A 24450-nucleotide genomic window follows, 5' to 3' on the forward strand; every position below is an offset into this window, starting at 1 on the left:
TATGGGGAGTACCATAGACTATATGTGTTTCCTCTCTTTATTTAGTTTCATTAACAGATCTTGACCTTGATATGGCTGAAACACAGTCCTAAAAAATGCTCTGACAACACCACAGCTAAAGAATTGATGTTTTAACTGCGATGGGGCATGGTCTAAAATATGCATGATGAGAGAGAAAGACGTCAGGAAATAATACAAACCCAATGCATCAATGCAATGAAATCCAACTGCAAATGTACTCCTGCGAGCTGCTTCTCAAATGAGTTAAAAATTCTTACAGTTCTGTCTCAAACTAATGAGCCTCAGTAGGTTTGATTAGATCTGAAGAGATGCCTCCTCAAATCGTTAAGGAAATGTAATCATGAACGTTAATTAAATTCCTTACCATTCTCATCACTTATACTCAACAAAAGCTATTGAACACTGTTCCTCACATGCCTTTCTTTCACATCTATTAAATACGAAGTCTACCCTGAAATGTCCACTGAATGAATGGTTTCATCTTTTGTGTGTGTTGCAGTCCTTTGTGAAGGACTACATGATCTCCATCACCAGACTGCTGCTAGGTCTCGACTCCATGCCTGGATCTGGCTTCCTGTGTGCTGTGAGTGCAATCACTCAATCCATAATGAGACTGGATCTGGACTGTCATAATAAAATGGAGGAAACTGATGATGATATTGCCTTGATGTTCCTTGTAGATGAAGATCACAGAGGAGGACTTGTGGATCCGCAGTTATGGTCGTCTCTACCAGAAGCTGTGCTCGTCGACAGGAGACATTCCCATCGGCATCTACCGCACTGAAGCGCATAAACTGCCTGTCTCAGAGGTACCTGCTTGTGCATCTTTCTGTCGTTTTTTTGTCATTATAGCGTTTCGGTGGAGGAATGAGTCCACCGTGTGGCTTGACTCAGTCTCAGGTGTCCATCACGGTGGAGGACTACGAGGATACGCGTGAACCCCGCGAGCCTCTGCTCTGCCGCTCCGGTCTTCACCGCAACTCCACGTCGTCCGAGCCTCCCTCCTCCTCCTCATCATCACAGGCCATGGACCACCCGCTCCTGAGGAGGAAGAGCATGCAGTGGGCACGACGGTTGAGTCGTAAAGGTGGGCGGGGCTCCAGCGGGGCCAAGGGAGTGGGTAGTGCAGCCGAGCGCATCAGCCAGCAGAGACTGAACCTGTTCCGCCGCTCCGAGAGACAGGAGCTCAACGCTTTGGTCCGCACACGCATGAAACATCTGGGGCTCTCGCCATCTGGATTTAGTGAGTGTGCACACCGCCGGGTGATACACTGTCTCTAAAAGTATAATGTTGCATATCTAATATCTAGTATGTATTTAAAATAGTGTTATAACCAGGTTTAGTCAATGAATAATGAAAAATGTTGTAATCGGAAAATAATCAAGACATGTTTTCCACACTTTTCAATAGAGAACACAAGGAATACAATATTCAGCCAGTTTTGTTTATAAATTATTGCTTTTATTCTGCAAGGGTGCATGAAATGGATCAGAAGTGACAGCAAAGAGATTTATAACCTTAAAGAAGATGAAAAAAAAATGTATGCAGCCCAACTGTTTTCAACATAAGAAATGTTTCTTAAGCATCAAATCTTATTTAAATGACATAAATTTCATTTTAAAAATATATAATAATTTCACAATATTACGGTAGGCTCTTTTTTTTATCAAATAAATGTCGTTTTTCTGAGCATAAGAGGCTTCTTCTTCTCCTTCTCTCCTTATATGAGATGGGATGACGGACCAAGGCAACAGACTGTCTTATATTCTTATCAACCCTTCCCCTGACACACACCTGGAGCTCCATGATGTCGTGTGAGTACGATGACATCACTAGATCGCTTTTTAAGACATCATTCACACATGAATAATAAAAAATGAGTATTTTACTCAATATTTGTGTGTGCATGTATTCTATGCACATTGGAGGATAGTGTTCTGCTGTTATTCCTGCAGGTATCTGATCAGACCAGACCTTCTGTCACCAGTGCCTAACCAGGCCGGCAGTCGCAAGCCCAGCGCAGGGCCAGCAGAGGCACAGGACAGCAGGGCCAGATTTGAGACACAGGACAGCACTCATCTATGAACACAATCACCACAGGCCACCAGCACGAGAAGATGGGACATACTTGTGTGTGTACGGCTGAGAGAGAGAGAGAGAAAGAGAGGAATACCTCTGCAGAAGTGACCGTGAGCTGAATCTACACTGTAAAAAGTGATCTAGCTTTTAGTTGCCTTCAATCAAATAGTCAGTGCAACTGAAATTGTTGAGAGAACAGGATTTTTATGCTTTCATTCAATCAACTAATGGATGCATTTCACTGAAACTATAGAGAGTATAGAATTATGATTTGCATAAACTAAATGAAGCCTTTTTAAGACTGTTTTGAAATAGACTCTTAAAAATAAAGGTGCTTCAAAAGGTTCCGTAGAAGAACCATGTTTGGTTCCACAGAGAACCATTCAGTCAAAGGTTCGTTAAAGAAGCATCTCTTTCTAAACTTTTTATAATGTGAAGAACCTTCTTTTGCCACAAAGGACCTTTTGTGATACAGAGAGGTTCTTCAGATGTTAAAGGTTCTTTATGGAACCATTTAGACAAAAGGGTTCTTCTATGGCATCGCGAAGCACCTTTATTTTTAAGAGTATCTATTTTCATGACAATTAAATCTATTTCCCTCCTTTGGAATTCAATTCACAGCATGTTTCACATGAAAAGAAATGCAACTTTGATTCCACAAAATATGGTAATTGTAATGATTATGTAACAATCATAATGGTCTTAAAAGTAGGCTTCATTCTTTATACATAAATAATAAATTTTTCTTGACATGGACATGTTTTTCACCTAAATTAATAATGATTTGAAGATGACTCTCAATATCTCATCATATCTCTCAAGAAAATGCTTTAAAAAAAAATAAAACAGTATTACGAATACCTGCTTATTATACTTTCAGTCATTTCTTTCACCCTTGTGCTTTGCTCCAGTCGCACAATAGAGTCTAAAAACGTCTACGATAACTTCTATGTCTATGATCATAACTAAACAACATTTACATGGCTTGTTTGATTCAAGTATGATCCTTTAAATAACAGGTGGTGGAATGTTTAAATTTATCTAATCTTAAATGATCTTATCTAATGTAAAAGACCAAACCTGCCTGTGACAGTGTATAAAACAAAAGAGTCTGTACAAACCAAGATGAAACTGCCATCTGTTAAGGCATGAGTCATCTATCATTTCTAAGTAATTCTTTCAACACATTCTACACCAAAATGGGTGTTTCTGTTGGTCAAGAAATGCTCAAGGGTTTGATTCCCAGGAAAAACACATACAGTAGAATGATCAAATGTTTCCTTGAGATACACAGTAAGATGAAAATGTAAAGACAAGGCGACTGGTTAGAAAACAGGGAACATTAAAATAACTGCAAGTTTTAAAATACTAGAAGAGTTGTGACTATCAAATATTTGTTGTCTACACTTTTTAATTTGTCAAGAGTATACAAAACTAACAATATCTATTGGATCTTACATTAAGTCAAGGATTTTAAATAAAATTTACATAAAGTTCTCCAAAGAAAATACTGGATTCGTTTTAAATTACATAAATGCAAATGGGTTCCAAACTTTTGTATATTTAAGCAACAAATCACTTTTTACAGTGTAATCCAACCCTTATTTTCTTACTAAAGGACTTTCCAATGCATGGACCTTTGAAAAACTCATTTACATTTGATTTATGCATCAAATTATTTTTGATGCCAGACAGCCGAAGCCACGTAAGTGCATTTATGATGTAACTTGTATCAGTCTCTGTGCATGTGAATGTACCTTAATTAGCCAGCACTGCCAATTTTGACTTGGACCGCCAAAGGAACACGCTGCCAAATGTTCGTGGACGGGGTTTGTTCTCTGTTGCTCTGTGACATGTACATTCATTGTATGTCAGCCGCTCTGAGGACCCTGGGATTCATCAAGCTGTATCAGATCACCGGTGCTTGTACATTTTGTGCACGTTTTCTACCGTTCTCATTTCCCAAACTCTCTCTGGACTTGCATATTGCTTTGCAAGCTGCCAAAAAGGAGCTTATTACATCGCCAAATGAACGATCCACAATATTTCTCATTGTTTTACCACAACATCTGTTGGTTATTCCCAGAGGAGGCTTTAGGAACAAGCCCTTTCTGTGTCTTCAGTAACATTTTGAAGTCATCGTCTTTGAAAGAAATTGAATTCTTTCTGTGAAATGGCTTAAGTCTCTGTTAGATGTTTGCTTTGATAAGATCATCTGTTCAGCTATGGGTTTGTGGGTTTCTTTGTTTTCTTCTCCCTTTTATTGAGATGTTTATGCCTTTTCCAAGGCTGTTTTTGTCATTTGTCAGTATACTATCCTGTTGCTGGCATGCATGCTCAAGAACATGCATGTATAGACCAAGGATTTGTTCGTCCTGCCATAAAGTACAGGAGTGAGCGAGATTGTACCGTCCTGCTGCCCTGTGTTGATTAAGCACTTTTGCCTTGATTCAGTGCCATTCAAACACAGGAGCATAATAAAATCAACCAAACTGATGACTTGTCTCTCATGCTTCCGTGTGTGAGTTCACCAAAAGGTTACCAAGTACGCAGAGCACAACATCTCACCATACACCCTTTTCCAAAAATGTGTAATGTGGTTTTCTAGACCACATTAATAGGGATATTTTTGGAGTTGAATGCACCTTGTGAATCTGACCATCTCACATGCTGTTCTCTTTAACTCACATTTTGGTAAACATAGGGCATGACTCATCATAATTAAAGTGCAAACAGCACACGTAAAACACATTCCATTATTCTCACAGATTTCCTGTTTCAGTAGACAATGACATAGTTTTAAATGAAAGTCATGTTTTGATGTGTTGCAGTTCACAGATCTACAGGTGAAAAGGCTGTTGACACATGTCAAGCTCTGTGTCAAACTATCCTGCAGAGTTTAGTTCCAACCAGTTCCAAAATACCTGCATGGAAGTTTCTGAAGATGCTGATTAGATGGTTTATTTGCATCTAAATAGGGTTGGAGTTAAAACGCTGCAGGACAGTGGCTCTCCAGGAAGTGATGGTATGATGACCTTGTGAGGACCTTACAATTTTTTCATACAGTTTTTACAAATATATATAAAAATACAGAAGGTTTTCTGTAAGGAGTAGGTGTAGACAGCAGTATAAAAGTAGTTTTATTCTGGACATGGCAACACTTTCGTTTCTAATAAAAACAGAAGAGGACCAGGTGAAGTGTTGTTTGGCATCACACTGGCAGCCTACATTATAAAGCAGAGGGTTGCAGAAGTTTGTGGATGTTTCATAAGCATTCATACAAGTTGAAATACAGCCATACCTGATTGCCTAAACTCATTTTTTGCCTAAACTCGAGCTAAAAGCACACATATAGGCCACTGTAACTGCTAATGGACCTAATGTACATGAGTGAATGATCTGTTGCTTACTTTCAATACAGTTTCTAATGATAGACCTTTGTTTAAATCGTGAAAATGGCAGCTAATATTTCACTGAAAGTATTTCCTTAAGACAGAAAAGGCAGCGGCTGTGAAAGAAAAGGTCAGCTTGGTACAACACCAACCAGAGTCAGTCAACAACAAGATGCAGTGGATAATGTTTGTTTCTGATGGTAATGCACCCCCGATCTACCTAAAACCTTTTATGTTCGCGCAAATCACTCGTAATCCAGCTTCTCCAACAGAAGAAGTGAGTTAAGGTTTTTTAATGAATCTTTGCAAATAGCCTTTCCTAATAATATGCTAATTAACAAGATTCACAATGAATGCAGCTAAAGTAAACAGTCCCTCAGGGGCTCTGAAGATGGAGGCGGGGTCAGCAGAGCTCATTTGCATTTAAAGGGAAATGCTACTAATCGCTTGCTTTGAAAATAGCTGTTTTTAACAGGGTAAAAAGGGTGTTATTTACACTAACACTGAGAAATTTTAACCAAACTATGTTACAGACTTTTTTATTAAGACCCTTAAGAATCATATCAACTTGTGGAAAATGGGCATCTGATGACCCTTTTAAAGTTAGACAAAATTATAATTTTAGCATTCCTTAACCTATTAATTAAAAAAAATATATATAAAACAAAGCCTGATCTCTCTCTCTGTGTGTGTAAAAAAGCATCCTAGGCTGCAACTCATAAAGTTGGCTGAGAAAATCTGAGAAAATAAGGAGGAGTTAGAGACTGGAATTATTTGTTAACATGGGCCACTCTGCCATAAATGTTTATATATATATATATATATATATATATATAAGTTTGGGAAATATGAATAGAAATAAGTACTAACGGTACTGCTGTTCCTCATGGTTTCTATGATTCAGACTGTTTACAAGGACACTACTACTCCAATCGTAATAGGACTAGAACCACAATCAGAATAATGTCACATGTAACCAAGTCAATCGGATTGAATTGGCCATACCCATTTCAGATTTTGATCGGATTGTAAGTGTTGGTTTATTTCTTTTGTAATCAGAGCGAGAGAATATGTAACCCTTTGATCGGATTGAAAACCAAAACTGGAAAGTACTGTGCATGTGCAGTGATGTAAAAATAGAGCAATGATGTATGACACATAGAACAAACTGTTCTTACTGGTGAACAAAGTGTCATAAATGAGTGTCCTGCCATTGTAAAACTCCCCTTTCACCCAGCATCTGTGAAGTGGAGCATCACAATGTCCCGCCAGTCATTATGTTTAAAGAGCCACACAGATGGGAAATCAAAAATTACCTGTATTACAGTATATGATGTAGCTGTCTATCAGTGTAAACAATGTGCAAAGTAATTAAACCAAAAAGTACACGATTTATAAAGTTATTGGCTTCTAAAGTAAGGAGTCAACTCTGAATCGCTGAAACGAGTCGTTATAGATTTCAAATCTTTTGCCCATCTCTATGTACGTCACTAGGAGCACTTTGCATAATAATCTCCGGCTACCGTCTTGGGAGAAACGGAACTCTGACCTGCCCCACCCCCCACACACACACAGACGCTCTGGTTGGTGTGAGAGCATCATGTCGAGGAGACAGTGTGTTTTTAATTGTAAAGGCAAGTTTGTTTTATTTTCACTGCTAAAGAATGAAGATCAGAAGAACCAATGGCTAAAATTCATTTTTACCACAATAACAGAGCAGTACAACAAATCCCTTTTGTTGTGTTCACAACATTTCACTGATTACTGCTTTTCTAATCTCGGTGAGTACAAGGCGGGATTTTCAAAGCGTATGGCCATAAAAGAGGGTTCATTACGAACTTTATTTAGACCAACAAGCATCTCCGAATCACAACCTGTAAGTATGATTATATAATTATGTGTTTGTTTTCTCCCGATCGTCTTATCAGTATGTGTGCTGTCTGCAGCCTGTCTGCGCTGATCTTCATTTACAAAAACGTCATTAAAATGAAGTGCAACTCCGTGAATACTCAACGAAGAGACATGAGAGAGATATCTATAGAAAGCTTGACATGTCTCCTTTAAAACTAAACAAGTGCTGCCGAAAACCGATATTCTGTGATAAAGTAATCCATATGAAAACAACGCGATGTCTGTTTTTCATGTCTCCCTTCGTTATATCCAATGTGACCACGCCCCCGCGCTGAACACGCTATTCAGATTCAAACTGAAGCGCACAGCTTGAATACACCCACACAGAAGAAAAAGCAGCGAGACTGTTCAAGTTTTTTATTTTACTGTTTGCTTCGCGGTAAGAGGAATAAGACATAATTCACCCCAAACAGATGCTAACGCATTGTTTACCGTGAAGTTGTGTGTGGAACAACCAATCAAAACTATGTCAGTTGACCAATCAGAACACAGTATGCAACCAAAGGTGGGGTTTAAGGAAACTGAATCTTTTGAACAGCTTAGCGTGAACCGTTTGGGGATCTCTGAGAATTGAGGTAATTTTAAAATGATATTTTGACAAAATGACAATGTTTTTTAACCTTGGATGGATTTAAACCTAATGTACAGGACTTATAAACAGTGATAGGAAGCTTAGAATTTTCATCTTACTGGCTCTTTAAGACTGTCATCCACAGCCGACTGGTTTTGGGTGCGGGAAGGGGCACATTTACTGTTTTATAAAGTAAGCAGCACAACAGTTCATGTGCTGGTTGTTGCCTAATTAGTAACTGAAGTAGATAAAGTGTGATAAATAAACAGTATGCAACAACAGCGGGTAAACTCTTTATATTCATGCAGAGTGCTCGTCAAAATAGTAAATCCACTTGTGACATGTAAACAAGTACGCATATGAACCCCATCACTTTAATTACCGTTCATGTAAACACTACATTCGGATTCACCAATTAGAAAGAATTCATTCCATTGGTAGCAAAAACTATCCATATAAATGTATCTACTGACTGTGCATGAGTTAAGCCTTGTTTGTTCTTGACACATCCAGACATGAACAGCCGCATAGCCTAGTCATTTAGAGAATATTCTGCATTGCATTATTCTCTGAAATGACAGTAATGCAGAGAAAATATCAACAGAATCAGCAAAAAGCAGCAATTTGTTACCCACACTTTACCTTTACACAAATAAAATATTCATTGTTTAATGGTAGTTGGTTGTGGTGGACAAAACAACAAAACATTGTAGCATTATCTAGGTTAGCTGCATATTTCTGATTGACAGCTGTGGATTTTACAGTCATTTATATTTTAGACCCACAAGACTTGTATCTTAAATTAAATTGCATAAATGTTAAAGGTAGGGTAAAATATTTTTCAAAAATGCTTTATAAAACTGATTCGGGCCAAGTGGCAAAACTTGAAGCCAATCAGCAGGAAGGGGCGTGTCTACTCATTATGTGGACGAGAAAGCATTCAGTGCACAGGACAGACATTAGCCGAGTCAAGCAACAGAAAGATAAAGATGGAAGATAAAAAAACAAAAGAGGAAAACGTCTGTGGAACGAAAGACGGCATAAGGCAGGAAGTAGTATAAATATCAAATCAGTTTTCCAGCGCTGGAGAGAACTCAAGGGTCGGAATGTCTGTAATTGCATGCCGAGGTTGCTTTTTTGTTCTCGAAATGTGAGTAACATTGTATTTGTCTAGTGCGCTGGATGTAACGAAGTAAGCATTGAATATTATTATTATTTTATTTTTTTATTTTTTTCAATAAATTCTAGGAACTATGAAAAGGTCCCTTCTGTGCGAAAGTGCCTAAAGGAGCCTAGTGATGGGAAATGATTAAAGTGAACTGTGTGGTGCTAAAGTTTGGGGTGTTGTGAATTATTCACTTCCTGTGAAAAACTGTTTCAGTGGGTGGAGTTAAATTAATATTCATTAGTTCTCATATTGTGGGCATGTCCTTGATACGAGTTGCAAATGAATGGAACGAAAATATTAATCCATTAAAGAGGTCATATGACTTTGCTAAAAAATACCATTATTTTGTGTATTTGGTGTAATGCAATGTGTTTACACATTGTAAACAATTGAGCAGCTTTATGCAAATCTTCCCACATTGTGACATAGACATGTGGGGGCGTGTTAGAATGAGCCGTTATTGGAAGGTGTAGTTAACTCTTAACATTTATAAAAGAAAATCTCTTTAAAGGGAGTTGAAGAGTGCACACTATTTGAAAAGATAAAGAAGTTTTAATGTGAAGAATTAACTGCAACAGTGTCAAAAAAATGCATAGTTTTTGTTTTATGATAAATATCTGAGCTGTTCTGCCTGATTGATTACAGACACACAGCAGAGCAAACAAGCCAATAACCTGTGCCGACCCAGGCTAATTTAGATTTTACTCTTCGATGACCTAAACTTTTTATTTCATTTGTGAAACAAATTTTTGTTTGAATAATTTAATTAATAGTCTACCTAGTTATCATTGGTGACTACAGCAATGCTTGAAATAAACCTCTACAAACATATCTGTGGCCTAATAAAATGTATACAAGCAAAGCTGGTCAGAGTATCGTGTTCTTTTTTCTTCTTCTTCATATTATACTGGATATAATATAGAATTATTAATGTCTTATGAGTAAATGTGCATTTAATGTGCAAATATGTCACACATTTTCTTTTTTCTTTCTTTTATTATTCATATTTGTAAGCTTTTTATTTATATATTAAACAAACAAAAAAAAAAACTTAAAAATCTTTCCACATTCACCTATTTGGGAATCACCAATCTCCAAGCTCTAATAGATTAAATGTATGAGTGCACCCAAAAATGACAACTCTGTCATTATTTCTCGAAGTGTATTCTAGAGAATAATGAGTCATGCAACCTTGAAACAACATGAGAGTGGGTCAATTTTTACTTTTGAATGAACTGTCCCTTTAAAATGTGTCTGTTGTTTGACCATATGTTGCACTAAAGAAACAACCTACTTTCACATCATATGTTTAGGAATGGTGTGTGAAAGTATCCAAAATGTCATGATCCACAGCGTTGTGTCAATCATGCTTAACATTTGAAAATCTTATTTAAAAGTGTTTTTGACATTTTTTAAGTCTATACATATTGTACAATGAAACCATTTGTGATCTTCAACATTTTTGGACAGGGATTCCCAAACATTTTTGGTCAGCCAAACTCGGTTCTCCCAACTCCTCCTGAGATTAACATCTTCTGAGATTCATTAAAGTTAGTATATAAAAACATAACAATCCAGTTGTTGATTATACTGTATAAATTTTGCATTCATTAAATGTTACTATGACAAGTAGAGTTCCATTCGTTTGACAAGATGGGAATACTCATGTTTACTCCACCCATTGGAACAGTTTTTCACAGGAACTGAATATTACACAACAGGTGTTGCGATCTTTCTTTCTGCCTCAATGGCAGCATGACGCAACATACACATTACATAATATTATAGGGGCTAAACGTTCACTTCGTTGCACATAGAAAAGAAAGGCAGACTGACAGAACATGGCAGCAGTGAAAGCATGCAATATCTTGATCACCGGAGCCAACCGGGGCTTGGGATTAGAAACTGTTAAGCAACTCTTGGAGGATTCTTGTCCAAAACGTCACATTTTTGCTACCTGTCGTAATCCAGATGGACCGAAGTCTGAGGTGAGTTATAAATAATAAAAAAACCAAATTGAAACACCTGGAGAAACTCTAATTTATCTTGTTTAATGTTTATTATCTTTCTTAAGGCATTGAGAGAACTGGCGAAAAAGCATCCAAGTGTGATCACCATCATACGTCTTGGTAAATGTGAATTTAAAAGTTTAATTAGAAACGATGCAGATGTAATTGATTTATTTTAAGACTATATTATTATTGAGATATATTATTAACTGCTATTTGTTCTATTACTTTTAGATGCTGATGATCCATGCAGTATCAAAGAGTCTGCCTAGAAAGTGGGGTCTCTACTGGGAAACAACGGTTTGAACCTGCTTGTGAATAATGCTGGAATCTTGGCAAGGGGCGCCATTCAGACCAGCAGTGTTGAGAGCATGAAAAACACCTTCAGCACCAACGTGATAGGACCCTTATTAATCATTCAGGTAATGTAAAAAAAGCCTTTTTGATAGTTCTGAAACAACACTTTGTCTTAAAACATTTTTTATTAAGCATGTTGGTGCCGTGACGTTCTGGCTCCAGACATCTAGGCTGGGGCTTAACTTATATTGTGCTGGGATAAAAGTTTGTGACTAGACTATTAAAATAAGTGCTTTTGGGGAAGACCCAGTCACTGGATGTCTGCAAGGTTCATGACATTGTACCAAAATAAAATCTTAAACCAGCTAATGGTTTCTTAATCTGATTGTATTAAAACACCACTGCACCATAGTTTAACTGAGCTACCACTTTGCTGCTTGGTAGTTTGTTAGTGCGCAGGTTTTCCTGACTAGTCACGAGTCTGTGTCGACTAATAATGGACCATAACATTGACCTGGCAATCAGTTGCCTACTTTTCTAGATGACTAGTCATCTATAAAAATTATTTGGTGTAATAAACTAAAATATGCAGCAGAGTTCATGCTGACAATAAAATAAAGGAATATTTCACCCAAAATTGAAAATTTGCTGAAAATGCATTCACCCTAAAGATATCCAAGATGTAGAGTTTGTTTCTTTGTTGAAACAGTTCTGGAGGAACTGACATGGCTTGCTCACCAATGGATCCTCTGCAGTGAATGGGTGCCATCAGAATGAGAATCCAAACAGCTGATAAAAACATCACATTAATCCACAGAGACTCCAGTCCATCAGTATACATTTCTTGTGAAGTGAAAAGCTACATGTTTGTAAGAAACAAATCCATCATTAAGGCATTATAACTTTTAAACCTGCTTCTGGACAAGATTAACCATACGAGTCCATTATCCTTATAACACTTCTAGTGAAAAAGTTAATCTCCTTTTGTCATCTCACTTCACGATCCACCAACGTATTTCTTTAGAACTGACGTGGACTGATTTGTACTGCTTGATCTGTGCATATTTCTCTCCTGATTCAGACATGATAAAGCAATATTATGCAAAATTAGAGAGAAATTCTAGTCGGAAGAAATGGTTTGAAGTTAAAAAACATAGTAATAATGGATTTGTGTATTTTAAATTCACAGTTTTTCGCTAACAAGTGATGGAATGCTAAATTCCTCCAAATTTTTTCAGAGTAAGAAATAATCATCTTGACTGGCCAGAGAGTGAGCTATTCCTTTAATCCTACTTTATGAAATAAAATTCTAATTCAGAGTTATTGTAATTCTCTCTCCTTTTTTTGCAGGAGTACCTACCATATCTAAAAAAGGCTGCCAAAGCCAGCGGGACACCAGGCATGTCCTGCAGTAAAGCAGCAGTCATCAACATCTCCACTGTGGGGGGATCCATCAGCACAATGCCTTCTTTATTTAAACAATTCCCAGTGTTGCCATATTGCGTGAGCAAGGTACACCACAGTCCTGCTTTGGGACTAGTTAAACTGGATCCTCTTTATTGCCCTGCATGATGTATTGATGGCATGAGTCGATTAAATAACTTTACTGTTTATGGTTACGTATCAGGCAGGTTTTAACATGCTGACTGTGTTAGCTGCTGAGGAGTTAAAGGCGGATGAGATCCTCTGCATGGCCCTTCATCCAGGATGGGTGAAGACTGAACTGGGTGGAGAAAAAGTGAGTGTAGATTTATTAGTCCGTTTTGTTTTATTTTGAGCACAAATGTGGGAAACATGTCAAAAGGATTTTCAAACTGAGCTAACAGATGCTGGATTTTTGAAGACTCTGAAACTTTTAGTGCCAACAATAGTTTAAAGTTTCATGTATGGTGTCCAAGAAAAAAAGAAGAAGCAGAATGCAATGGTTTGCAAACCACATAAACCCATATTTTACATTTACATTTTACATTTAATCATTTAGCAAACGCTTTTATCCAAAGCGACTTACACATGAGAACAATAGAAGCAGTCAGGTCAACAAGAGAACAACAACAGTTTACAAGTGCCATGAGAAGTCTCAGTTAGTCTATTACAGAATGCATAGCACAGGTGTTTTTTTTTCTTTTTCTTTTTTTATAAAAGACAAGAAAAGTAGAAAAAGTACTCTAGTATTAGTTGGTTAAGTGCTGGCGTTCAGAATATAATATAGACTCAGAATATAATATAGAGAACATGTCAACTGTTTAAACTGAGGAAATGCACCATCTGAAAGAACAGATAAGGTAATTTTGAATTTGGTAACCGCAAAACATCTAAAAAAATAAATTGGGACGTGTACACTAAAAGGTTGAAAAAATTAGTGTTACTAAAGGGGAATTGCAACTTTGTAAAGTCCCTCGTCTTTGGAAAGATTCCATAGTAGTGCCAATTGTGAAAAAAGTAATCATATTTCTTTTAATGATTATAGGCCTGTTGCACTTACTTCCCTGGTTATGAAATCTTATGAAAAAATAGGGAGGGAATTTCAGCAATAACACAGTCAGCACTTGATCCTGTGCAGTTTGTGTATAGATCAGGAAGAGGGGTGGAAGATGCCACTTGTACCTTGCTAAATATGATTAGAAAATATTAGGGAAAAAACATACTGTATGGGTACAAGTATGAAATCAACATCCTGTTTCATAACAGAAAGTCATATTTTGATTTGAAACCCCGTAACATTTGACTGAGATGTTGATTTATGACACACAATTAAAAAAAAAAGACAGATTTAAGTGATTATTAATTATTATCATATTTCCATAAGAGTGTCACTAAATTAATTTCAGACATTTTTGAAGACAAAGGAGAGGGAGTGGTCATGGTCAAACATCCAATCATTTATCTCTGAAAGCCCTGAATGTGCTCTGTACAGGACATCCAGACTTAAAACTGTGGCATGTACAGTCTCAGAGAAATTCTCATAAATATAACGTCCTCATATGAGGCCGCAGGGTTAAACATTAATGAGTCTAAAACAAAAGAAATGTTCATTGACTCCCGTAAAAAGAACTTTGTTCCTGTGTTGCCTGACTTTATTAAGGGACATCAGGTAGAAGTGTTTGAGGAGTACAAATATTTAGGCACTGTGTTTGATGATAAATTACAATTTAAGGTAAACACTAACAAGATTAGAGGGAAAGCTCTCCAACGTATGTAATTTCTGAGGATGAATTTTCACTTTGAACTTTTTATGTGGATGTTTCTTTTATGAAGATGTTTTATACTTGTTTTATTGAATCTATTTTAGATTTATTGTATTTGTTCCTATGGCATTTTGAATGTAAAGAACAGGGGCAAGTTGAATAGCACAGTTAAAATGTGCAGTAAGATAGTGGGGACTAAATTAAGAACTATCACACAAATATATGAATATAAGGTGACTAAGAAGGGCCAGTAAGTCCCTTTTGATGTCATCCATCCATTGTGTAATGAATGTATATGTATAAAATGAAGAAACAAGAAAAGGAAGTGCTAGTATTAGTTGGTTAAGTGCAGGCGAAAACGATGAGTCTTTAGATGTTTCTTGAAAATGAGTTGAGATTGGGAGGTCATTCCACCAGCTGCGCACAGTCCAGGAAAAGGTCTGTGAGAGTGATTTTGAACTTCTTTGGGATGGCACCACAAGGCGTCGTTCACTTGCAGAGCGCAAACTTCTGGAGGGCACAAAAGATTTAACCAGAGAGTTTAGGTATGTTGGCGCTGTGCCAGTGGTCGTCTTGTAGGCAAGAATCAGTACCTTGAATTTGATGCGAGCGGCTACTGGTAGCCAGTGTAACCTGATGAGGAGAGGAGTAACGTAAGCTTTTTTTGGCTCAATGAAGACAACCCTCGCTGCTGCCTTCTGGATCAATTGCAGAGGCTTGACAGTACATGCAGGAAGGCCCGCCAGGAGAGCATTACAATGGTCCAGTCTGGAGAGAACAAGAACTTTGACAAGAAGTTGGGTGGCTTGCTCTGACAGGAAGTGTCTAATCTTCCTAATGTTGTATAAGGCAAACCTGCAGGACCAGGTCGTTGTAGCAATGTGGTCTGTGAAGCTTAACTGATGATCCATCACAACTCCTAGGTTTCTGGCTGTCCTCAAAGGAGTAATGGTTGATGAACCCAGCTGTATAGAGAAGTTGTGATGAAGCAATGGGTTAGCTGGAATCACCAGGAGTTCTGTCTTCGTAAGGTTAAGCTGAAAGTGATGGTCATTCATCCAGCTAGAAATGTCACTCAGACAGGCTTCTGAATGACACATCCTAATGACGTCATGTAGATGGAGAAGAGAAGTAGTCCAAGTACTGAGCCTTGAGGAACCCCAGTAGCAAGGTGTTGTGACTTTGAAACATCACCCCTCTAAGACACACTGAAGGATCTGTCAGAGAGGTAGGACTTAACCCACAGGAGTGCGGTTCCAGAGATGCCCATCTTTCTGAGGGTGGACAGGAGAATCTGGTGATTAACAGTGTCAAAAGCAGCAGACAGGTCCAGTAAGATGAGTACTGAGGATTTTGAAGCTGCTCTTGCTAGTCGCAGGGCTTCAGTAACCGAGAGCAGTGAAGTCTCAGTTGAGTGGCCAGTTTTAAAGCCAGATTGGTTGCTGTCCAGGAGGTTGTTCTGTACAAGGAACATAGAAAGCTGGTTGAACACAGCTCCCTCAAGTATCTTTGCAATGAATGGAAGAAGGGATACCTGTCTGTAGTTTTCAAGAAGTGCTGGATTTAAAGATGGTTTCTTGAGCAGTGGGCTTACCCGAGCCTGCTTAAATGCTGAGGGAAATGTTCCAGAGTGAAGAGAGGAGTTGATAATGTGAGTAAGCGAAGGTATGACTGAAGAAGAGATTGCTTGAAGGAGGTGAGTGGGGATCGGATCACGTGGACAAGTTGTAGGATGAATGGACAGGAGAAGTTTGGAAACGTCCATCTCTGAGAGTGGGGAGAAGGAGGAGAAAGAGTGTGCGTCGGTCATTGTGAAGTTGTCCTCAGTCTGCGGTCTGGAGAATTGGTCACTGATGGCTCTTGTCTTATTTGTGAAGAAAACTGCAAAGTTGTCCATTTTAAGAGTCGATGGAGGAGGTGGTGGCGGCGGATTAAGAAGAGAAGAGAAAGTCTTAAAGAGTGTCCGAGCATCACAACAGCTGTTAATTTTGTTGTGGTAGTAGGATGTTTTAGCCGTGAAGACGTTTGCAGAGAAGGAAGAGAGGAGAGACTGATACACACTGAGGTCGGTAGAGTTTCTTGATTTCTGCCATTTCCTCTCTGCAGCCCTGAGTTTAAAGCAATGTTCACGGAGAACCTCAGACAGACAGGGGGCAGATGGGGCGGTGTGTGCTGGTCTAGACAACAGTGGGCAAAAGTTGTCCAAGCAAGATGTTAAAGTGGAGCAAAGAATGTCCGTAGCGCTGCTCGTGCCCAGAGCTGAGAACTGAGAGAGTGCAGGAAATGAGGATGAAATCACAGAATATAGGTGAGATGGAGAGAGTGAGCGTGTTCTGTCGAAAGGTGACCTGCGTTAGAGTGTGAGGCGCTTCAGGAGTAAGTGCTAGGTTAGCAGTAATGAGGAAGTGGTCTGAGGTGTGCAGTGGACCAACTGAAGAGTTGTCCACAGAGCAACAGCGTGTGTAGATGAGGTCCAGTTGGTTGCCTGATTTGTGAGTCACTGTAGTAAACACTAGCTGGAGATCAAATGAGGTGAGCAGAGTTTTGAAGTCAGCAGCCTGGGGTTTATCTATGTAGCGCCCCTATGCTCTGATTATAACCAGAGCAGCGCACCGGGTTCTTAAAGTGTCTCTCGACTATGCACTAATGCTATCCTCCCCTATGTCAGCTAGGAAATGTCACTGTAGAATGACTTCAATCAACACAAATGGGTAAGTATAACAAAATTAACCTTTAGGTTTATTTATACATAGTAAAACAAAATAAATAAATAAATGTTTAAGTGTATAAGTATAAGTAAGTATAAGTAAATAAATGTTTAAATGTCAAATGTTCAATAAACTTCAAATTAAACCATACACTTGTCTTGTGTCTTTTTTCCCCTTTGAAGAAAATATACAATCACTTCAAATGACCAATTATGACAGATCAACACTTCCTTAATATCTCAAATAAACAAATAATATCAATAAATACTCGTTTCACAAACAATAGTTGAAACAGTACCGGTTTTAACGTTTGAGTGGCCACTCACATAGACACGTGTGCGCGCACGCACATACACACACACCACAAGTTCCAACCCCTCCCCGTTGCAGGCCTGGACGTTGCTAGAGATCGTTGAGGCGGTGAAACAACAAATGGCCACTTCACTCTAATGAGCAAATAAAATTAAATAAGATCACCTGAATTCCTTGATTATCAGCGTTCTCGTTAGACTCCTCCGAAGCTCGAACACGCGCTCTCTCTCTCTCGCTCACCTGACGCTGTTGAGCTGATCATGTCCCACGGCGCCAGAGGAATTCTAAATCACTCGGGGATTTAGAACGCTATCTGGGTCTTTGTTGATCCAGCAAGACTTGTTAGATGAAACAAAATAAACTTTAATGCAGTCCAGTGTACTTGAATGTCCGATTATCTATCATGTATTCTCACATTAACAACTGAACTCAACACTACAAAAGAAAACCGGCTTATACTCGTGCAGAGTAACGTGCATACACTTTCATGAATGTCCTTAAACTCTCCGATTTGAAGAAATGTAAGTTTCAACAACTTATACAGCGTTTACATGTACATTTTCTTCTCCACCATCTCAACAACACTCTCGTGCGTACCTCTCTGTTCACCTTTTTTTTATCTCCTCCAATCAGAATCACACTCTCACACGTGAGGGTGGGAACAAATAAAACATCAACCTATCAGCAAAAAATAATACTAACTTGCTAGGCAAAAGCACATTTTCTGCAAGTGCATTACATACAAACTTTAAGTATCACCGTATTTCTTAAAGAAACAGTGCTTTAAAATGTAGTTCTCAACTAAAACACAAAATAATACATGTACATAAGCATAAATGATGTACTCCCATCAGTGTTAATTTCGTTGACGAAGACTATGACGAAAAATATTCGTCAACTAACCTTTTTCACGGACGAAAACTAAATAAAAACTAAATAAAAAGTCAGATATGATGACGAAAAACGTGACGAAATATAACTGACACTTTAGTCAACGAATAAAAATTAGACGAAAATATATGGGAGGGACGAATGGAGAAGAGATCCAATCAGAGCGAATCTTTGAGGGTAGGTTGATCTATGCAGAAGCAGCCGAGCCATTTTAAAAAGTCGCGGCAAATGCAAGCGCAACAGCTAAACAAACGCAGCAGCAGTTACACAGAAAAGAGAACAAAGATGAGTTTGCAGAAATTCGCACAGTTTCGAGGACGTTTTCATAACAGTTAAGTTGTTTACACATGGAACTACACTGCGACCTTTTGAAATGCCATTTGGACCCAAATTTTTATGGGGTCGTAAATGTATCACTGATTATTTTTGTACCTACTTATGTGTAATGCTATGTTTTAATATGAGCATTTATTAAAACAGAAATGTGTATTTTAAGAATACGTTTTATAACGTGCTCCGAGCATTCAACGCATCAAGTTGGCTTCAGCCCCGCGATGCAGGAACGCTGAACTGAGCAGATGGTTACGCGCAACACTGAACCGAGATCTCCTTCAGGACATTTGCGTCCTCCTGCACCTGAACGAACAAATACAAATCGCATTTTAAATAAACATAAGAAAAAGAGCGAAAAGTGAAAAAGCTCAATTCAGCAGCGCGGTGTTCTGGTGTTCAGGGAGCAAGCAGAGACGCGTCTCAAAGTCTTCTTGCTTTTGTACCGACAACAAATACATACTTAATATGTCGAAATACCCGTCTTGGAAAGTGTGTTCGAAAAAGTCTGTAGTTATGTCTTCAGTGAAAGTAAAGAGTTGGAAAGAAATCGGATGCGTATCTTTATAATGGATGCATTTGTCTCTTAAAGTGACCGCGCCTAATTTACTAGCTCTGCTGTCAGTGTCTTTAATGTATGAAAATGAAAGTAAATCACTCACTGCTCTTGATTTAATTACTTTGTAGTTTTAACAAGAATTTATCCAAAGTCAATCCAAAAATCAGATAGAATAGATTATATTGTTTTACTAGTGACTAAAAAATAAAAAATAAAAATAATAGGGACCTGACCATGTTTTGCTTAAGTGTTTCTTTCTTTAATTGCTAATGAAACCTTTTCACACCACAGACTGAACCAAATTAAGCATTGCATCCGACATTATCAAGATGAATTTGTTGTTCTGACACAGTTTAATCCTGAGTTATTGTTATATTTTATTACCAATTTCTAAACTACAGGCAAATAAACTGTGATATTGTAAGAAACGTTGAAGGTGTCTGAATACATTTTGGTTTGATTGTGTATTTTATTTTACAGTGAAGACTATGCAGTGCTATTTTAAATGAACAAAAACAAACTTAAAAAAAATGTAAACTTTGTGTAAATAGCACAAATAAAGAAATTGAATGAACAAACAATACAAATATAATATATGTGCACAGTAAAATTACCAGTGTAAAAAATGCAGTGTTAAATGTTAATAACTCCCAAAAAGTTGAATTAACAATCTACAGTGTTGATGAGTACACCCTGTCTTTGTAGTTGCAGGGTGCAACATTATGTGATTTTATTTTTACACTAAAAGTGCAAAAAGACGCGCCAAATTGTCTTGACTCCACCCTCAACGACTGCCTTGTGGGGCAATTACGCCATTTTGTCTGCACGCAAAGGAGAAGGCAAGTCTGTTTCTGCGCTTTTCTTGTTAACATTATTTAAATAAAAAATACACATTATGTCGAATACGTTTAGAAATAACTCTTCTGCTGATCTTTCTTTTAGGATTAAGGATGCTCATTAAAGTGAAGTTCAACCATGAACAAAAGTTTGTTAAAGTTTCTGGCGCCGACCTGAAACTCTCTGATTTTCTGGATGAAGGTAATGTTAACTTGTTAATTTACTTGTAAAATGAGTTGTGTTTGTAGCTGCTATTGACTTTAAGAATTTTTAATTTTAAACTGAAACTCGTTTTGGTTTGTTCACAGCCTTTGTGAAATTCTGACTTCCCGCCTCCAAACGCGCAGAGACCAGGCTCTACGATTCGTCTTACACAGAAGTTGATGAGGATGTTTTCGAGGAGGTTATAAAGCAACCAAATTTAGGCGTTTTTATTCTTCGATTCGAAAACTCGTCACACGGTAATTTATCTTTGTGTGTGTGTGTGTGTGTGTGTGTGTGTGTGACTGTAAATGCTATTGAGCTTTAAATAATGTTGTTTGAGCCCTTTCAGTATTAAAACAAATGGCCCTTTACACACGATTTGACCATATTGTTTTTCTAAATATTAAAAATATAAAAGATGCGCATCAAATTTGACACCTATATGAACAGTTTTAAAGTTGGTTTTATGAGTTTAAGTCGTTATCTTCAAAGGCTATTTAAGTTAGAAACGTTGTGTGTAATTTTAGAAACGTCCCTAAATTGGCGAATATCAAATTACAAGTTACGTTTAAACCCGTTTTTATTGCTAAACCAATAAGTGTGAAACTCCTTTTGCTAATGAATGTACATTACTGAAAACGCGTTAATGCGACGGTTTACGCATTTATCGAGTCACACCCTGGCCGTTTCTCAATACCAAGAACGCAAAGTTCGGACTTGGCAAGATCGACTCGGGAGTGCAAACTCCTAAGAACGGGAGGACGCAAGGTCTGTAAAAGGAACAGCTGCGTACTTGATAACGTCACTCAGCTCGTCTTAGCTACTCCGGTTATCCTTACTGTATTTACAATAAGATGAAATATAATATCAAACACCACTGCTTCTTCATTTTCATTTAAACAATAATAGCCACAAAAATGTAGTTCAGGTAAGGCAGATATATTTAGATTATCTTCACTCACTGTATGTATACTTATAACAAAATGAAATATAAAACACAACCACATATAAAATATAAAATACACACACAAATACAAAAAACGTTAATATGGGGTTCAGGCAATATTTGCATATATATATATATATATATATATATATATATATATATATATATATATATATATATATATATATATATATATATATATATATATATATACACACACTCTGATTATCTTTACTGTATGTATTAATGTATGACTACGCTGCCTCTTTTGGTTATGTCAGTTTTAATGAAAAAATAATAGCCATTAAATACTTATAAAAGTATAAGTATGAAATATAAGAGGCTTATATAATAGGAAATAAAGACAAAAGCAAACAATTCAGGCAAATGTATGCTACATCAGCGCTGTAATATAAAAGTTAATATAAACTAAAATTTGTGTTCCGCCCAAACGATATGACCAGGAACAAATAATAGATTTATGAAGATTGTCTGTTAGATACAGCTAAAACAAATGATATTTCATGTTTAACTACTACAGACACATCCAAGCTAGTGGCAAAGGTCAGAAGGACAAGCTGAGGTGAGACTGCACTCGGCGGTATATATGAGCACTGAGTGCCCGGTGATCACCTGGAAATAGGCGAAGCAAATTTTCAAATATGCACCATCTTTATAAATAAACTGCAGATTTGAGTTTTAAACAACTAGCCTACGTTCCCGCCTGAAAAACCCTTAAATGTACATTTCATGAAACAATAATAGTAATATTTTGAAAATTATGCGGGTTTTGTCCTCTGCCATTAACGCTCGCTGGTTGTTGCAAAATGCATTGTGGGTTACCTGCTCCCTCAAGTTCACACAAGTCACATTTTGATGCATCCTTGATAAAAGGGGAAACATCCCAAGAACAATAACACATCCAGGGATTTGAACTGTACTTGGCTAGATGTGAACTTTGAATTATAACAGTACTTGGGCTCCTAATTCCACCATTAAAAAAATGCAGCCGATGCATTGAGGTGAGGACTTGTTAAACGGAATAAAAAATTGTCATAACCATGCAGGCGGGTTGCCTTATGTCACCAAATAAATTAAATAAAAACTTAAAATAGAGCGTATATAAAAACACTTTTCAGTCTTCCAATACTAACGTGTGAATTGTATAATGCCCTTTGTGCTCTGCATGTCCTTCGCACTTAATATTGTGTATGTAATTTTGTCATAACGGCGGCAAGACAGCAGGGCTATCACCTAAATTTTGCACAAGGTTTTGTGGTTGTTTTCAGAATCAGAAAGAGCTTTATTTTAACAGTCATTTGATGAAAATTATTTTTCAATAGATTTGGCCCAGGTCCCTTCTGTGACAAGTGGAGAAAGCTCATTGCAGAATGCAAACTATGAATCTGATGACACCAGTCTTCTAAGTGATGGAAGTCCTTCAAGAAAGCAACAGAGGGTTGAAGACGAAGCCAGAATTGTGAGTCTGTGATTTTTGCATTGTATATTATTCTACAGTACAAATTTTAAACCTGACTATGAAAAACAAGAAATGTAACTGTGTGACAACTGACTACATAATCTCTGGCCCTTTTCACACCTGGCATCAACATGACTTGGATGATAGTCACAACTAGTAAGCCAAGACACATTGCTGTTTAAATCTTGTCAATTATATATGTCTTTTGTGACTGCTTTTGATTTCATGGTGAATGTTTTGCTGCTTTAAAGAACACATCACTTGCAGGGTATTAAAGGGTTAGTTCACCCAAAAATGAAAATTCTGTCATAAATTACTCACCCTCGTGTTGTTCCTAACACGTAAGGCTCTCATTCAGTTTTGGAACACAAATTAATATATTAGTAAGGAAATCTTTCCCTCTATTGACAACTGATGCAGCTGCAATGTTCAAGGCCTAGAAATATAGTAAAAACATCCTTGAAATAATTCATGTGTCTCCAGTGGTTCAACCTTAAATTTATGGTTATGGGAATGGGATTTTTATTTTTATTTTTTTGAGCTAAAAAAACAATTTCTTCATCAATCTGTAAAAAGTCCACGTTTAAATGGTAAACTAACATCTATTTAAAAGAGCCTAAAGCAGGACAGAACCTGAAGCACAGAAGAACCCCATCCTGGAAGCACACTGTTTACGGATTGATTTAGGAGTGAAGAAATTTAATAAAGTCATTTGTTTGTTTTTGCACACAAAATACATTCCTGTCACCTCATAAAATTAAGGTTGAACCACTGGAGTCACATGGATTATTTCAGAATGGTTCTTGTGAGGGATATGGTTTGTCAATGATTGTATTACGTAACACTTTGCAGTTGGTCCAAAAAATCCTGCAGACTAAACCTGGTGGAGACGCAATCATCAGGGAATACAACAAAACCAAAAGCTTGACTGACAGCACCAGGAGAAAGATGATCAAGATTCTTACTGCAGATATAACTGAAAAACACAGGTAATCTGATGCCGTCCCAAAAGATTCTCCCACAGAACACAAATGACAATTTTAGAAGATCTGGGCCCATATTCACAAAACATCTTAAGGCTTAATGTAGCTCATAACTCACCAATTTAGAAGAAAATCTTAAAAAGAATGGGTGTGTCAGTCCTAAATTTAGGACTCCTAAATTTTTGCTCTAAGAGTATTTCACAAAGCATTTTATCATTAAAAGTAGCTCCTAAATCTGTGAAATCTTAGGAGCAGTGAAGAGGACTCCTAAGTCACTAAGACCAAGCCACAAACTATCCTAATATGGCTTTTGGCAGCAGTCTGCCACAGAACGTAAACATTTTAGAAACATTTGACGATAATGAGCTTTTAAAAAGGTATCGCCTTTGGTTTTGGAGGTTATCCCAATCCATTTTTTTCTTTGATTATATCCTTGTTTTCATTAACCTGCTGGGCAAGAAGTAACAGCTGTGCTTGTGTCCAGTTTGGTTTTCTTTTACATTTGCATGTATTACTATCAGCCATGATTATTCTACTCTGTTTATTAAAAGGCTGTTTATATGCAT

General features: G+C 37.5%; 1 protein-coding gene and 1 pseudogene across 1 annotated transcript in view; both read left to right on the plus strand.

Annotated features, from left to right (window-relative positions):
- LOC127953542 (potassium channel subfamily T member 2) overlaps positions 1-4597 on the plus strand; it is an 80250-nt gene extending 75653 nt beyond the window's left edge. The window contains exons 26-30 of the mRNA XM_052552717.1: positions 521-604; positions 702-830; positions 916-1264; positions 1752-1836; positions 1978-4597. Coding sequence (XP_052408677.1) covers positions 521-604; positions 702-830; positions 916-1264; positions 1752-1836; positions 1978-2107 — 777 coding nt within the window. The 3' untranslated portion in view covers positions 2108-4597. The remainder of the gene's footprint in view (positions 1-520; positions 605-701; positions 831-915; positions 1265-1751; positions 1837-1977) is intronic.
- A 6321-nt stretch (positions 4598-10918) lies between these two features.
- The window catches only part of LOC127953562 (C-factor-like), a 30728-nt pseudogene continuing 17196 nt past the window's right edge, over positions 10919-24450 (plus strand).

This window comes from Carassius gibelio, chromosome A3, assembly GCF_023724105.1.
Source record: "Carassius gibelio isolate Cgi1373 ecotype wild population from Czech Republic chromosome A3, carGib1.2-hapl.c, whole genome shotgun sequence".
Taxonomy (NCBI): domain Eukaryota; kingdom Metazoa; phylum Chordata; class Actinopteri; order Cypriniformes; family Cyprinidae; genus Carassius; species Carassius gibelio.